Here is an 18,083-nt window from a genome sequence, read left to right on the forward strand (position 1 = left end):
TGAGTTTCCTTAACTGTAGCATTTTGAAACGGAGTTTATGTTGTAGGAAGTTTTTTTTTGTGTTTGAGTCTTGATGTATTGTTAGTTCAGTGTGTTATAAACTAAAATAGGATTGGGAACACACACCTCAGGTAGTTTGTGCAGTGTGTAGGAAGCAAGTGATTATTCCTTAGGTTACATGCATAGGTGATAGGTTTGTAATCTATTTGTTGCAAGGGTCGTACGAAATTTAGTGAAGTTGAGAGTAAATCATGTTGTGTTACAGGGTTGTGGTTTTCACACCTTTTGAGCCGGGTGTTTCTACGTAAAATACAGTTTCCTTGCTTTACTATCTTTTACTTCTTTGTTGAAACACGTTAGGCAACTGTGAGATGTTGAGAGATTATGTAGTCCTTACCAAATACTCCTGAAAGAGTCCAGTAATGGCTGAAGATTCTGTTCTTCAAGAATACGACTGTGGTGGTTCCTCTGTCGAAGATAACCAACCTTGTTAAACAGTAAAATTGTGTCGTGAAAATAACAGAAGTGCAAAAAAAACTTAGACAAACTTGTTATAGTAATCGTTCAACAAGTTTAAATGAAAATGTATACCTAAAGTTAATATTGTCGCCCATGGACTTTGACTTGATATGCCAGTATATATGCCACAACAACGATCTAGCATGACCTCGGACCTAGTCAACTATGAGAAAAAAACATACAATTAAACCATATGTTAAAAGACATAATATAGATATTCCTCAGTTGATGAAGGATAAATAGTACAATTTGTTTAAGTGTGGAAGAGCAAAATGCTGAAAGGAAAGCACAGATGTGATTCACTGATAACTCTGCATTTTCTATATCAATAATCCTTTTGCAGTTGAAAGTGAGAGCTACTAATCCTCAAGTCCAGGGACATTCTTACTCCAACTCCGTCTATGCCATCATTTTCTGTTGATAACAATTGCACTTCCTTCCACTCAGTAAGTCTAGGCATATTCCACAATGCTAGTTCTTTGAGTAACTAGAACACTTGGATACTGTCGTTTTTGTTAACTTCAACACTATAAAATGTAGGTCCAATACATTCCAACTCATGGAATCCTATCAGCTCAAGATGCCAAAGGAGTTTAAGCGCGATGGAATTTCCTTGCACATTCTGCAACCACTGAATTACAACTCGACCAAATTTGGTAACAATTCTTTATTGAACCATGACGGAAATCTAGTCCTCAAATAGTTCACTACCACTAAATTTTTCAAGTTAGGATGCGGTTGAATACCATCCACTTTCCAGAACATACTCATCATTGACCTCACAGTCTTCTGATTCATCATGGGAATATACATAAATATGCCAACTGCTCCTGTATATATGTTTTTACAGCTTCTTCTCTATTACAGACCAATTGAAGACCTCTGATCATCAATTCACCTCTAAGTTTCTTCAAACGACCTAATTCTTAACCTTTCTCTAAACCTACTTTGAAAAACTGCAGGGTTTGAAGACAAGTCAATTGTTCCATATTAACTGGCATGCGACCAAGTGGTGTGAAGCATCTGCAAACTGCAACTACTGATGATGCAGGCAGTTCGCAAGCAGAAAATGGAGACTAAGGCTCCACATCTGACCTTGCAATTCTAAACAAAGCTATGAATGTTCCTAAAGTAAGGTCCATATTACCAATGGTAAAGTGGCAACAGTAGTCACTCATATTGGAAGTATATATGTGTGTGTTAGCCAATCACTCTATATCTAATGCATGTGTTATACTTACCTGACTTGAGGTTTAACTTTACAAATGGTAAAGTTGCAACAGTAGTCACTCATATTGGTAAGCAGGAACATGATCTACATGAAGGACTAGTTCAGCTGGTCAATTATAACTAAGTCTATTACTTCTGTTCATCAGTCTGAGTATAGGCACAAAAAACTTGGTCAAGCACCTATTGATGTAATAAAGAAGCGAGCATGAGTGTCGATCTTAACACTTTATAATCATCTTCATTGCCTCTAGCTAGACATATTTAACTTCCTTTTTCTACAAGTGCTCACAAGACTAATCATGTATTTAAATGGTTGCATTATGATTTGTGGAATATTTGGGTGTTCAATCTCCTTTTTTTCTTGTAAACTTCTCACATATACAAGTTCAAACTACACCAAGAGGGTGGAAGTTGTGTGTTTATAGTCATTCTCCAATATCCTATAATAGCATAAGCATCGCAGAAAGCTTCCCATGCTTCTCTATCCTATCTTTAAAACCTACACCGAAGGAGCTAAACGTAGTGAAAAGAGTCATTCAACGCCACAAAGCTAGTTGTCGCACACATGATCTTCTTTCTGATAGGAATGATAATCTTCTAAACAAAATATGAGTGAGAATTCTCCAACGAACTATGCCAGGAACAATGAACCCGATTATTGTAATTGCTCAGAATAGCCCTTTTTAGCTTCTAGAGTCTATTTCTTGGTTCAAGATCCCTCTTACAAAATGGAATCAAAGAATTAGTAGATCCATTTAGCTTAAAATGGAAATGGACTAGGGTTATGTACTTATAATCTGATGATCGAGTCGATTCCATGATTATAAGTTCATTTCATATCGGACCAGGACGAAATAGGGTTATATACATTCTCATAATGAGATGGGACAATAATTGCATTCAAAGCTATGTATCTCGAGTATATGAACTTATGTAAACGCTCCAAAATCCAGTATAATGTGTAATATTGCAAACTAAAATATATTTAAGTAATATGCTCTTAAAATAAGTGATACTTGTGTAAATTACTCATAATACATCATGTGCTATTTAATAAATATTTTTCGTGACCAGATATATCATCTCTCAAACCATATTTAATAAATCATTTTCCTAGTTTTTCGATTTGGCGCAATTAATTCTTAGATGTTCTATTATCCTCATAAGGTATTAATACATACTTTTTCCTAATTTTTGATTTGATTGGACATATATATTATTATTCTCATATGGTATACGAAAATAAAATAGGGAAAATACACGAGTACCTTCTCAATCTATGTCCGAAATTTTAGAGACACATTTATATTATACTAAGGTAGTATTACCCCTGAACTTATTTTATAAATAATTTTCTATCCTTTTCGGCCTAGGTGACACTATCTTGTAGGTCCAGCACGTGTTGACATTTTTTTTCAAGCTAGTGTCCCCTAGGCCGAAAAGGGGTAGAAAATTATTTGTAAAATAAGTTTAGGGAGTAATATAGTATAAGTGTGTCTTTGGGATTTCCAATAAAATAAATTAATTCCCTTGTTTTTCCATTTGGTGTAATTTTGTATTTATGAAACAATCACCTATAGAATATATAATATTAATATCTTTCCTTAACAGATTGCCTATGTTAATTAGCAAGATTCACCTTCCATCTCATGTATCTATACATAGACATATAGTTTGAAGAAAAGGTAGAGATCTTTCAATTATTCAAACATGAGTTATTTCAAGAATAATAATCGTATTTTGTCCTCATTCATTTTTGTAGTTAATCTTGCATTAGTGACAAGTTCTCCTGGTTATGTAGTGGACATCGTCAATGCCCTCCCAAATGGTTCTGCACCTTTGAAACTTCATTGTCAAGGTAAAAATCTTGATCTAGGAGATCGAACACTCAATGTATCCGAAGAATATAAGTTTATGTTTAGAGCCCAACATTCTGTTGGTACGTTATACTTTTGTCATTTTTATTGGAACGAAAAAGATAAAGTTTATGATGTTTTTAATGACAATATATCTAGTGGCTGTGGATCCCTAGCCGATTCTCTCTATCAATGTTATTGGAAGGTGCAAGAAGATGGATTTTATTTTGCAGGACGTCAAGATGCTCAATTTGAAAAGCGTTACACGTGGTAATTAATTAATTAATGATCTATTTCGATTTTGCATACAATAAGTGAGTGTTATATCTCTGAAGAAATGATACTCCGTTATTTATTTCTTGATTATATTTCATGAGCTATATAAATATAGTATTATCTCACTTTGGTTTTACATTTATTTTTGAAGATTTAACAAAATACAAATTATATTTTATGTTTATATGATAGAATAGATGTTGTTATTCAAGGAATTCAAAGTAAGTTGCAATTGGGGGAAAATTAATTTTGGAATTCGTCGTGATTTGGAATAGTGTACTAAATGAAATGTATACTGATTAATATGTGTATATATTGTATGAAAAGTATATACAAAGTGAATATGAAAAATGTACTAATAAAAAAGTATAAATCAATCAAAAACTCTCAATTTTAAATTGGGTATGAAAAAATGCTTATTTAGGGAGCATTTCTCTTCGAATGAGATCCTTCACATTTTTTTAAACTTAGTTTAGTGAGTTAGATGATTCAATATGAGATGAGTTACCCTCATATGATAATTTACAATATTAAGTGCAAATGACAAAAATCACATATTTTAAAGGTAAAATTACAATTTGTTCCTTATAAGTTTATAATTATAGAGAACTCTTCAAACTGATACAGTAATATAAGCGTTGATACATTAATTTGATGTGCGAGACATATTAATCGTTAAGTAATCTACATTACATTTTATACATGATACACTAATTCAATGCGCGAGATACATTAGTTTGATATACTAATTGATGTATATTTTAAACATGACACACTAATCTAATGCGCGAGATACATTAATCTAATGGGTGAGATACATTAATTCAATACGCGAGATACATTAATTTGATGCGCTGATTAAATATAGCCTATGGAATGGTCAACATTAATAATCTCTACTGAAAGAAAAAAACATAAAAGAATCTCTTTTTTATGTTGTGAAAGTTATCATAACGTCTCCCAACTCTTATACAATTTATCGAACGATCAAACTACATATGTCAAAATATCTTAAATGAATATGTCATATTATTAAGAGAAATCACATATTTTAAGTTTCTTTAACAAATACATATTTTTTTTTATTTGAATATTACATACTATTATAAATTTCAAATACACAGAATTCACAAAAGTTCACGTGCTAACAATAAGGATAACTAGTCATTCATTAATAATATAATTCTTCCACGTGAACAAACAATATCTTCATAAAGTTTGGGCCATAAATTTTGGGAGTGACTTTTTTAGAAAATTATCTTCAAATTTTATTTGATCATGAAATTTGAAATTTTCAAGATCACAAAACAGGCTCGGACTAGTTTTTGGTACACTTTCGATCACAAAAGTACTTTAAATTTTTCCTTGCAAAATGAATGTACAAACACAAATTTAAATTTCAAAATCGCAACTTTAAAAATTCAAAATTTCAAGTTTTAATTTCATAATCTATGACCAAATCGAAGTGATTTCATGTCAAGCATCAATATTTTTTTTTTTTGCAAAATTTGAAATAACGGATTTCCTTTTAACAAAATATAAGCTATGGATCAAATTTTGCATTTTAAAAAAAGTTGAAGTCATAATTGACATTTGAAATCCTACTTTTTTGAGAATTCGAAATTTGGTATTATTTGAAATTGAAGTTGAAATTTTGTGCTACAAATATTAATTTCAAATCAAAACTTGAAACTAAGTCTAAAATCCTATTGGTATTGTATTGAATTAACGTTATTGATGAACAAATTAAAATTATTGTGTTTAACAACTTATTGATATAAGGGTAGATTCTCAAAATTTCTTATTGGATAAACTCTTAACGCGTTAATAATTATCTAGTTACATTTTAAAATCTTGGTATATAAAATACATATTACTATTCCTAAAAGCTTTGTTTAATATATCGCCGCTCCTTATATAACTTAATAAAATTTGTGAATTTGATTTCTAATTGGTTTACTCGATAGCTAGTCAAGATCATAATGTACAAATCTTTATTTTTTTTGTTTGTAAAATATACATTCCAAGTATACTTTATTCTTGAAATATTAAGTTATTATAAATGTGATGTAAAATAAATGTTTATGTTTATGCACCTTAAAATTTAGGTTTTCTTGGTATTCCTTAGTGTGATTACAACTACAAAAATGCAAGCTTAAGTAGAGGTAGAAAAATTGTTTTGTTTTGTGAAAGATAACTATAATATGTTTAGGAGTGAAAATGATAAAATAAAATAATTAAGTCAATACATCATTCAATATTTACAGATTTAATATCAAGTCAACTATTTCCATTGATTAGCTAGAGAATTAGTATTTTTTTAAAGCCGATGACCATCAAGTCAAACCGTTACACATCATCCCATAAACAGCCTTAGTCAAACGCACAGTAAATGTAATAGAGAAAATAAACAAAAATGAACGTGGTCATCTTTTCAGCTTTTGTTTTCTGGGTTATATAAAAAATATAACATGATTTTACACTCTCAATTGTCAAGAAGAAATAAAATCATTTCAATGAATTCTTTCAAGCAGAAAATATTTTTCTTCTTTTTACTTAATCTTGCTACTATAAAGAGTTCTTCATTGACTACAAAACTCGAATCTAATTGGTGGACGCCTAGATATGAAGTTCATATCAGCAGCAGCCTCCCTATTAATTCTAATCCTCTAAAATTGCATTGTAAATCTAGAGATGATGATCTTGGCGATGTAGAGCTCCGTACAAATGAAGAGCTCAAATTTCATTTTAATGAACATTTTTTAGGCGGAACCCTATACTTTTGTCATTTTTATTGGGGACCGAAAGATACGATATTTTCAATGATAAAATAGCTGATAAATGTGGTTTGATAAGTAAGGGTTATTCGTTTACTTTTATCTATGGATGCTATTGGAAGATAGCAGAGGATGGCTTTTATTTCAACTCTCAGGAATTACCACAACCTGATAAACAATATACAAAACTATATGGGTGGTGATGATGACAAAGTAAAATGTAATAGCGATTCACAAATTAATACATGAAAGAAGTGATACCTTTGACTATATAATCATCTTTATTTTAAATTTAGCGATATCTAACTTCTCCTTCTCGCTAATATGTGTGTATATTTTATTGTTCAAAGAGTTCGTAGCTTAGTAGCAAATGTCATATATGTGGTAGTATGTAACCATGTCATCTAAAAGCTTAAGTTGTTTGAAAGATCATATTTTCATTAGTTAATTATATTTTCGCGTGATTATATATATTTTTTGGAAAAAAGAGAGGACTTAAAAAAGTGGAAATATATAATTTTTGGACAATAATATTGCTGCACTAAAATAGGATATGACCGGGCTATCAGCTCTGTTTACACTGTTTTAATACTATTGATTATTAAAAGAGGTATTTTTTTGTAAAATTAATACCATTGATGCTATGGTAAATAACATTATAATATTGAGTGTCAATGAAATCTTCCCTTATTAATAAAAAAGATTTTTTCAAAAAAAAAAATTAATAGGATCGGAATTTATGGTAAATAACACTATAGTATATATCATTGAGTGTCAAGAATATGGAAATTAATTAGCAAGATTTTCACATTTCTTCTCTTGTATAAATACATATACAGCACGAATTAATATACATATTTTCAACATCAAATATAATCGTTTCAAAAAGGGAAAATATATACTCCCTCTTCAGTTTAACAATAATTGTCTATTATACTTTCTCAAGAGTAATAGTTGTTCACTATATAAAAAATAATTATCCAATAGCATTTGCCAATTTAAAAAATCAAGAAATAATTTATCTAATATATTTTTCAAAGTATTAAATTTAATAAAGTCAGAGGATAATATGGTAATATTACCCCTATTATTTATTGTTTCTTAAGAGATGTGTTAAATCAATAATGGACAACTATTGTTGGACAGAGAGAATGTAATTTTGGAATGTCCAATAATACTTGTCTATCTTATGAAATCAACGAATACTTTTACATTTAGTTCCTAATATCCACAATTACTTATCTACTTTTAAATTGACACACCTATTAAGAAAACAATATCCCCTCCGTCCTGTATTATTTGTCATGATTTTTATTTTTAGAGTCAAATTATAAAAACTTTGACTAACATTTTAAGGTGTATTTTTTTATCATATTAATATGCAAAAAATTGTTATTTATAGTGCTTTTCATATAGTTTTAGAATATCTAATTTTTTTGTTTAAAATATCAAATTAATGTGATCCAATTTACCTTTGAAAATTATTCAAATTGACTTTCGATAATCGCAACATGACAAACAATTCCGAACAAAGGAAGTAGTTGATATAGTGAATTTTAACATTTTATCTTTAGTAATTATGAAGTGAATGAATTAAAAACTTAAGATTTTTAATTTTTAAAATAATCAATTGAGGGAATAATGTAGTAAAAATATATTATTTGTTGATTTGTCAAAATGAACAAGTAATTAAGGATAACTTAAAAAAGAAAATGAATAAATAATTAGAGAGAGATGGAAATATATTAAAGAGTGATATATTAAAATTATCTTTTTATTTATAATTATATTAAGAATGTGTTAAACAAGTATTATTGGACGAATAATTTTTGGACAATAACTGTGCTGCATTAAAATAGGAAATATTCACTTTCACATGGTCGGTCTATGTTCACACCATTTCAGTATTATTGATTAATTAAAAAAAAGATGATATTTTTGTAACCTTAATCCCATAGATATTAATTTCCAATTACGCTATATAATATTGAGTGTCAAGGAAATTTTCCTTATTAAAGAAAGATTTCGTTTTCTAAATTTAATAGCATCGTAATTACTGGTAATTAATTAACACACTTTAATACTATTGAGTGTCAAGATTAATAATAAGATTTTCACCTTTCTTCTCATGTATATAAATAGAAGTACATGTTTTCAACATTAAATATAATCACTTCAAGTATCAAACATGAACAATAATATTGTTTTCTTGTTATTCATATTTGGACTTAGCCTTGCCCTAGTAAAAAGTTCAAAATTGAAACTAAATATTCCTAGTTATCAAGTATACATTGTTAATGCCCTTCCAAATGGTACTTCACCTTTGACCCTTCGTTGTGAAGATTATGATAATCATGAATTAGGAACTCACATAATGAATGTGGGTGAAGAGTATATGTTCACTTCTATTGGTGTTAAATCGTACTATTGTTTTTATTATTGGAACGGAGAAAGTAATTTTTTCGATGTTATTAACGAAGAGATATCTAGAGGTTGTGGATATGTTAGCCCTTTTCTCTATGGATGTTATTGGAAGGTGCAAGAAGATGGATTTTATTTTGGACGTCGTCAAGATGGTAGATTTTATAAGGAACACTCATGGTAATTAACAAAATGTTGCATCTACATTAATCTCAAATTTGGATAATTATATAGATTAATTTCATATTTTTTTCCGAGACATGTTTGTTTATGTTTTGCCATAGACTAGGATAAAATCAAAATCTTTCAACTCAATATTTTAAATCTAAATTTGTGGCTTATTTAGCATTATATAAGTGGAATGGATGAAATTCTTATTTCCCCTCACACTACACCTCGATCTACAAGAGGATTTGACAATAAAACTTTGTAAAATCATGCTAGTTATTTTTAATTGTTCTATGAGTAAGATTAATTATATCATCTCTAAAAATAATGAGCTTAGATATTATTTAAATTATTCGCATTTTGTCACCTAATCTTGTCTAGTCACCTCAACTATTTAAATGATTATATTATGTTATAGGATTGATATTTCCCTTATTATTTTCATTTTACATAAAAAAAATTCCTTTTGGAATGCATACACATATACATAATATTAATCTTTCTTTAGAATTAATTCCAAAAACAAAAATCTCACTTATAAGCTAACAAAATGTAAGGAATTTAGCAAGATTCGCCTTTCTTCTCATCATAAACAAAGAAAAATAAAATAAGTCGAGGTCAATCTCAGGGGTGGTAATTGGATGGGTTGTGTCAAAATTTGGGTGGATTATAGTGGCTTAAGATAATAATTGAGTCAAGATTACCTAATTCGACACAAATTTGGCGGGTTAGATAATGGGTCGTATAATTGATCAAGACTCAATTCAATTTAAATTTTACTAAGCTTAATTATTTTTTTCTTTATTTTGACTATATAACATATAAAATTAAAAAAAGAAGTCTTTTTTTTGCCATGAGCCAGTTGAGGTTACATATCAACCCAATTTTTAATGGATTGAAATGAGTTGAGTTGAATTTAATTGAGATAATAAATGACCCGCCTAAACTTGAACAAATTGGACGGATTGAGTTTAATTTTGCCAGAACTTCTCTATACTGCAAGGTTAAGTGCAAAAATTAATGATAAAGAGAAAGGTTGTAGCTCTTAAAATTACTCATGCTTTATATTGGTTCTTTCTTGTCTTGAATCCATGTATATTTGATTTGTGTTATTTCTTCTACGTCAAAATAAGCGTTATTTTAGCTTACTATCGTCATTTTAAAAAAAATTGAAGGTATAGTTTACATACTAATAAGTATATCTCTATTGATGAGATATTTTTTAGAATTAAATATTTTATTAGTAAGAAGCAATAGATATTTAAAGTAATAATTGAAAAGATGTACAAAATTTTGTTTAAATTTTTGAAATAACACTTATTTTAAAACGGAACGAATATATAAGATTAGTTCACTCTCACTATTTCCCCCATTGGGTGGTTCCTTATAGCCACGCATTGACATAAGTGTCTTTATTGATCACTGGATTGTCTAGTCTACATTTTATGATTCAAACAGATAGTGTCAAGTAAAAACATGTTATGTGCATATTAATTGAGTTGCCCCCCCAAGGATGCACTACTGGTTTGAAAAAAATCACCATAATATAACCAATATTATTAGGTGGTCACCTTGTCGGGATTAGGGGGGAAATTTGGACACCTGACTTTTATCTTACTATTTCATTTTTGATTAGACATATTTTGTTGATTTCTTAACATCTATGTTTCTGTTTTCTTTTTTTGTTCAAATTGATAGAGTGCTACTGCTAAGTGTTAAGTCAACAATGAAAGGTGATAATTGAACATAGAGAAAAGTTCAAAATATTAATGTTTGGTGTGAGATATTAAGGATTACAATTTGATGAATACAATGTAGAATTATTTTATCGTGCGTTTTGGTTGGAGCTAGTAGGCAGTTTTGAGATTATTTTTTTCATTATATATATTTTCGTGATGAGATAAGTTATCTCACATACATAATGAAATAGTTTATTTGGGGATAACTTGTTCCAAAATAATTAATCATGAGATAACTTATTTCTAACCAAACGATCCCGCATATTGCTACTTTGAGTATCTTCTTGTTAATTATGTTTCTTTGCTGCCAAACACAGTGCTCTCAATTTGTCTGCTGTTGTTTCCTTTTTCAAGTCACTCAGACAAGTGGTTTGGTTCTAATTTAATTTGAAGTTGCTGATTCTCAATTTGTTTGTTTGTTTGTATCAAGCTTTTGCATGTTTCCACTACTTTGCTAGACGGATGAAATTTGTGACGGTGAATTCAGAATTTAAAATTTATAATTTTCATTTATTTTAAATTTAAAAGTAAAAAGAGATGAAAAAGTAACAAAGCTAAAGAAGTTTTATTTTTGTATATTGGATCTCTCTATTAATGAAATCTCAAATTAAATCATATTTCTTATCGATTAATTATCAAAATTTTCAATATAAATATAAAATTTACACAAAAATTACTAAGTTCCAGAAAACTATCCAATTGAAGATGATGATGGTGTGATTACATTCTATGCTTTTAACCAAATTCAAGCCGAATTACCCAAAATCCACCCTAACATATATACTAATTCACTTATCTTGGTTTTCTCCTACTCTCCCTTAACTAACTCCCCAAATCTTCCGATTCGTTATATTAACGGAGAAGTATTTGAAATATTCATAAATTTCGTGTGAATTATTAGTTTTATTATATAGAACTATTGATAACCTTAAAAATAACATTTCACTTGACTAAGTTAACTTAAATGCACCCCGATCTTGCAACATGAATGAAATACGTACACCCCTTATAAATTCTCACCAAGTTTAGGGATGTTTTCAACACTTTTCTTGACTTTTTATCAAGAGTCTCATGCTCCTACAAAAAATTCAAACCACTTGCTATGTCATGTTGCACTATGAAGGTGTATCTAAGTTTAATAATTAATTAAAAGAGTGCTTTTAAGAAATGAATGATTTGCGTTAAGTTTAAAGATGTTAAACTGGCTTATGAAAATGTCTCAATTTTTGGTTACTATTAAAATTGTCTATTTTAAAAATATAAATATAGCTGTTGAAATATTTAGAAGTCACTGATTTCTTACTCTACAACCTTTATATTAATATATTATCTCATAATCAAGGTCATAACGCAAACTATTCTGATCCAAGTAAATTTTGGACAAATTAAATCATAATCCAATTATTTATTTGATCCCTTTGCCACCTCTAAACGATTGATAGCAATTGGTAGATAGATGGAATATAAATTGCAGCCGTTCTATGTTATACCTGCCAATGAAGAAGTGTTGAAATTTGGAGGTAAAGAGATGGAAACTCTAGAGAGGAAATTATAAGGTGGAAAATTAAATTCTTATTAGTAAAGTTAAGATTAAAAGTTAATCAATTAAACTTTAACTTAAGTATATGTATTATTGTATTGAATTTAACGAAATAAGTTGTCTACCCTCTTTTTTTTCTTTTTCCAAGAAAACTTATACCTTAGTCCCAAGACAATTATATTTCACCATAGAATTCTTACTGATTATATTATTTGCTTGAATTCATCTTATTTCAACATTTTACAAAGTAAAAATGAAAAGTACTAGTGTATCTATATTTCCGATTATCAATATGAATTCTAGTAGACTAACAAGACTCCATGAAACTATTAGACCTAAATAAACCTATTAAGATAATTAAATAATTTTTAATTAATTGGTGTCATCTGTATAAATATATTTTTCATCGTGCTTTATTTTATTTTTTTGCTAAATGTAGATTGATATTTGATAACAAGATATTATAGTCTTTCTGAGACAACTTCCTTCAGAAGTAATTTTATGCCTATGATCCCCTTTCAAGATCTTCATTTATTATGGTTGAAAATTTATTAGTTTTACACATAAAAAGTATAACATAATAATCCCACCACTCAACACCTTCTTGCTTTGTTTTTTTTTTCTTTCGGTGATTTGGGCCGTATTTTTAGTGTTTGAAGATTGTATTAAAATTTTAATTATATCAGAATTATTCATTTTGAGTGACATTTTTAATATGAATTTTTTTATATATATTTGAATTTTTGGTGTTTGAAAATTGTATTAAAATTCTTACTATATCAGAATTACGATTGTAAATTTCATTTAGAGTAACGCTTTGAATATAATTTTTTCCATATCCAAGCTCGAGCACGAAAATACTGATTAATAATAATCTGTATCACTTAATTATTGAGTTACCGCAAGTATCTCGGAAACTAAGAAAATAATAAAGAAATAAATGACAACCGTTTAAAATCCCGTCCATCATTTCTAGCCGTTGATCACTTTGCATTGACTTTGTCTTGTATTAAATCTTAGGATGGGAAGAAGTTGTATTTATAAATAATGTTAAAGCCCTTTGTTGTATTCCTGCAGTCTGTAACAAGAAAATACTGAGCGTGTTGGATCTTGAAAATTTGTATTCTTGAGAAATTTAAAGATGGCAGAACAGAGTAGCAGTAGTAACAGAGTCCAGAAATGGTCCCTTCATGGGAAAACAGCTCTAGTTACTGGTGGAACCAGAGGTATTGGGTAAGTTTAAATAGTCTGAGGTTCAAAAAAATTACAACTCCTCTTGTTATTGGTTGAACCAAAAGTTGAAAGGTCGTGTCTTTTGTTAGGAGTGCAATAGTGGAGGAATTGGCAGGATTTGGAGCAAGTGTTCATACATGTTCAAGAAATAAGAAAGAGCTTGATGACAAGATTCAAGAATGGGAAGCAAAAGGATTTAAGGTGACTGGATCTGTTTGTGATTTATTTTTTAAAGAACAGAGAGAACAACTTATTCACAATGTTTCCTCTGTTTTTGAGGGAAAGCTCAATATACTGGTAACTCTTCTAACCAAATACTTCTTTCTTCGTTCAATGTTTAGTATTCGTATTTTAAATTCGAGAAAGTTAGGATCCATTTGAGAGTTTGTTCTTACACCCAAAATTTGAAATTGATACTTTTAATTTAACAAGGAGCAACATATTTACTACATCATATTTTTAGATGATTTTTGATTAAATATTATTTTTCTTTAAGAAGGAGGAAATTTTTTTTTAATGAATTGAATACTAGAGCCAAACTTTTTAGTAATATTCGATTTAATTTGTTATATTATTATAAAAGAAGTCGTTCTTTTGTTTGTTGGTATTAAACCATACCCACCGGCCAGATTAAATTGGATTATGTTGGGTAGGGCTATTAAAAATTTCTTTATTTTTCAGAGTTTCAAATTGAAATTTCTAATTGGTGAGTGAAAAGATCATATTGATACATTTCTATACATATTTTGATAAATCTTTTTTCTTTATTTTTGTTCAAGAAAAGCAAGTTTTTATATCAAGTACAAACAAATTAAAAAGTTTTACTAGAACATAAAGCCTAAAGGAACTGATCTTGTTGGCTCAAAATCATAATAATCTTAGCGGAAAGTAAATAAAGCATGAAAATATTGATCGCTTCAAAATTCAAACATCTTTCGTCATGCCCTATGTATGTTGTGTTGCTCAAATTCTACAGAAATATCAATAAATATATGGAATTCTTCATTTTTAAAGAATTAGACATAATTACAATAATATTTTTGAAAATTCGATCAACTTCAATCATGCGAAGGCTTTGTTTACATTGTTAGTTACCGTGTTTGTCTCCCGACAAATATTATACATGATTATTTAAAAACTTGGAAGTTGATTAAAATGAGGAAGGAGCTCTTGAAGTACATAAAAGTTAATTAAAAGCCACATCTTTTACAAAATCTTTATTAATTTGAGAATGAAAAGCATGTATATTAAATAATATATGTAAAGAAGTACTTTTCATGTTTTTAATTCTTTAAATAGTAAAATCATATGTAGAATTAATTAAATAAATGTATAAAAAGAAAGGACGTCAAAACTAGTATGCTGAATTTTGCAGACATATATACGTAAAACAAGGTGGTTAATTGGAGACAAGGAAGATGTAAAGTGAAACAAGAATAGGACTATGGATGGCATAAAGCCAAATTTAGGTGACAAATTTCCAACAACATAATAAATGATAAAGACAAAAATGTTATAATATAATTCTCAACGTCACTTTCTTGTATTTATAGCTAATTCCCATCTCTTGTAACTACTTACTGACATATAGGGTCATCTCAATTCATATAATTCAAAAGATATCTGATATCCATGTTAACTAGAGTAAAGCGTTTGATACTTTATTTTAAAAAAAGAAAATTAAGATAACATATTTTTTTGTTTTATTGTAGGTGAATAATGCAGCAATAAGTATGATAAAAAGAACAGCAGATATAAGTGTGGAAGATTATTCAAAAATTATGGGAACCAATGTAGATTCACCTTTCCACATCACTCAAATTGCTTATCCTCTTTTGAAAGCATGTGGAAATACTGCTAGCATTGTTTTCATTTCCTCCCTTGCTGGTTCTCTAGCACTCCCTGCTCTTTCTGTCTACGGAGCCTCTAAAGGTAAAGTTATATTCATTAATATTATTTTGACGAATAAATGATTTTTAATTTCAATTTTATGAATTTTGAATAGGTGCAATCAACCAACTTACCAAGTTTTTGGCATGCGAATGGGCTAATGATGGAATTCGCGTTAATACAGTCTCTCCATTCGCTGTCAAAACTAGTATTTTGAAAGCGGTAATATCCCTATTAACATTTAAAGTCGTTATTTTAAAAATTCAAAAAAAATTGAAATTCTGACTGTGATGACATGACAGGAGGATATTGACCCGTCATTGGTAGGAAATTATTCAGAATTGATGTGTAGAACACCATTGAAACCAATAGCAGAACCTGATGAGATATCTCCATTGGTTGCATTTCTTTGTCTCCCTGCTGCTTCACATATTACTGGTCAGATCATTCTTGTTGATGGTGGATTTTCAGCTGGTAGTTTCAAATTTCAGTCTTAATTAATTAAATATCAAAAAAGAAATAGAAAAATACTATATGGGATGGCAAATTGTTTTTTCATATGAACAATATGGTTCTTGTAAGCTAAGCGTGAATCTATCTTTTCGCGATATTACTATTCATGTTTGACCATAAAAATTATTCACTTTTTTTTCTGAAATAATGTTTCACTTCATTTTTTAAAAAAAAATAGTGTTTGGCACGTTAAACATTACCTTGAGGTTACATGTTATACACAAATATAGGCATTATTTTGATTAATTACTGGTCAAAAACACATTTAAATCATCAATTTTAACGAATTTTATACCTTAAATATTACTTTTTTAATAAAACACACATGGATATTGAGTTGGTCAAATGTTTGCTCCCAATTAACAATAAGTGTGTGCAAACCAATTCTACATCGAGGTGTGCTTTAATATAAAGAGAGTGATAATTAAGATTTAAAACTTGTAAATGGGTGATGAATTAGGTAGTTACGTAAATAAAACAATGGATTGTTAAAGATATGAAATTCGACCATAAAAATGTGAATATATTTTTTTACTATTAGATCTTCGAAATATTATTTGTGAAAAATATTTTCAAACTACAATTTGAATTTCAAAAATTCTAAATGAGTTGAAAAATTGAAATCTAAGCTCAACTACCTACTTAGTTTTGCTAATTATTTTACGAAATTCTAAAGTTCAAATAGAACAATATTTAGTTGAGTAATGGTCTGATTAATACTTATCTAAGTGACAGTTGTGTCATTTTCTCCTAAATAATCAATGAATAATTAGGACTATGATTACGTAGAAGATAATCAAGAATTACTATCAATTTTCACTTTATGTTTTTGTCAATTTCGTGGTTGGATATGACGTGAATACTGGTCTTGAACATGCTTGAGATATTGATGTGACTCTCATCAATTTTTCGATTATCAACTAATCATGTCCAAACTCTATTTAATATTTAATGTAAATTGAACTATCGATTTATAAAGCAAAAGCATTTCAAAACTATATGCTCTCTTCCAATCTTCTATATTGCAGTTATGATTCTACATTATTATTATATAAAATGTTGTAACATAAACAAATACAAATACTAACAATGCTTTATATAATGAAGTAATATTAATAAATTCAAACAATATTAAAGCAAAAGCACCATGATCCTTTTCTTGGAGGGGTTAAATTGCGTAGCACAAAGCCACAAATTGGAATGTGGAGTGTTTGGTTGGCCTTTACTCAAACCCAAGAAATGAAAAAAAAAATAATATTAAGCTTGTCATAATTGTTAAACAAAAAATTGTGGACAAATATAACCCATCATCTGCTCACCAAGAATGTGAAACAATGTCCAATAGACAAAATCCATCTTCCATTGCCAAAATAGTCAAACTCTATGACGTTGTCGGCCGGCATGGCGTTAATAATTAGGAACGCGCGCGTTTGATAAAATTCAATAATTTCGCTTTAATTTATATAATGATATATAATTGATTCATCAAAAATTTAGTATATTCTTAAATTTTTTATAAATATAAAATTTTACACTTTATCTTTATGAGTAATAAAACAACCTACCAAAAGCTATAACAAGGTGCTATATATATGAGGATCGGATCTTTTCCCGCTTAATCATATACTAAAGTATTCTTAAATACTTATTCAATGTGAATTCATATTAATCATGGAAGTAAAAGTTTGGAATACATGCTTCCTTAAGCCAAAAAAAAAAGTGAAACACAACTAAAATAATATGAATAAATGATGAAAATAATCTATAGCTAGACATTAGAATCCATTGTTAATCATATTTAGTGATAAATAATTATAAAAAAATATTATATTAGTTATTACGAGTAATTTAGGGAAGAAGTTCATAACACGTGCAAAATTTTAAAGGGAAAAGGAACCAACAAACCTAGGTAAAGTGTATG

At 28.8% G+C, this 18,083-nt stretch overlaps 1 protein-coding gene across 2 annotated transcripts; it reads left to right on the forward strand.

Annotated features, from left to right (window-relative positions):
* The first annotated feature begins 13,565 nt into the window (after positions 1–13,565).
* Positions 13,566–16,300, forward strand: LOC101265978 (tropinone reductase homolog At5g06060). 2 transcript variants are annotated; one of them, XM_004249587.5, is made up of 5 exons: positions 13,566–13,759; positions 13,849–14,056; positions 15,472–15,691; positions 15,765–15,871; positions 15,952–16,300. In XM_004249587.5, exons 1-5 carry the CDS (start codon positions 13,668–13,670, stop codon positions 16,144–16,146), a joined length of 822 nt encoding a protein of 273 aa, XP_004249635.1. In that variant the 5' UTR covers positions 13,566–13,667; the 3' UTR covers positions 16,147–16,300. The 2 variants fall into 2 exon arrangements, with proteins under 2 accessions (XP_004249635.1, XP_010312361.1); XM_010314059.4 differs by having other exon boundaries at positions 13,567–13,759; positions 13,849–13,960.
* Positions 16,301–18,083: the final 1,783 nt, after the last annotated feature.

Source organism: Solanum lycopersicum, chromosome 10 (assembly GCF_036512215.1).
Source record: "Solanum lycopersicum chromosome 10, SLM_r2.1".
In the NCBI taxonomy this organism is placed as follows: domain Eukaryota; kingdom Viridiplantae; phylum Streptophyta; class Magnoliopsida; order Solanales; family Solanaceae; genus Solanum; species Solanum lycopersicum.

Excerpts from the sequence above, each read along its gene's own strand:
- LOC101265978 (XM_004249587.5), top strand. The coding sequence starts at position 13,668 with ATGGCAGAACAGAGTAGCAGTAGTAACAGAGTCCAGAAATGGTCCCTT. Across the intron at positions 15,692-15,764 it reads TGTCTACGGAGCCTCTAAAG|GTGCAATCAACCAACTTACC; the intron begins GTAAAGTTATAT and ends AATTTTGAATAG. Across the intron at positions 15,872-15,951 it reads AAACTAGTATTTTGAAAGCG|GAGGATATTGACCCGTCATT; the intron begins GTAATATCCCTA and ends ATGACATGACAG.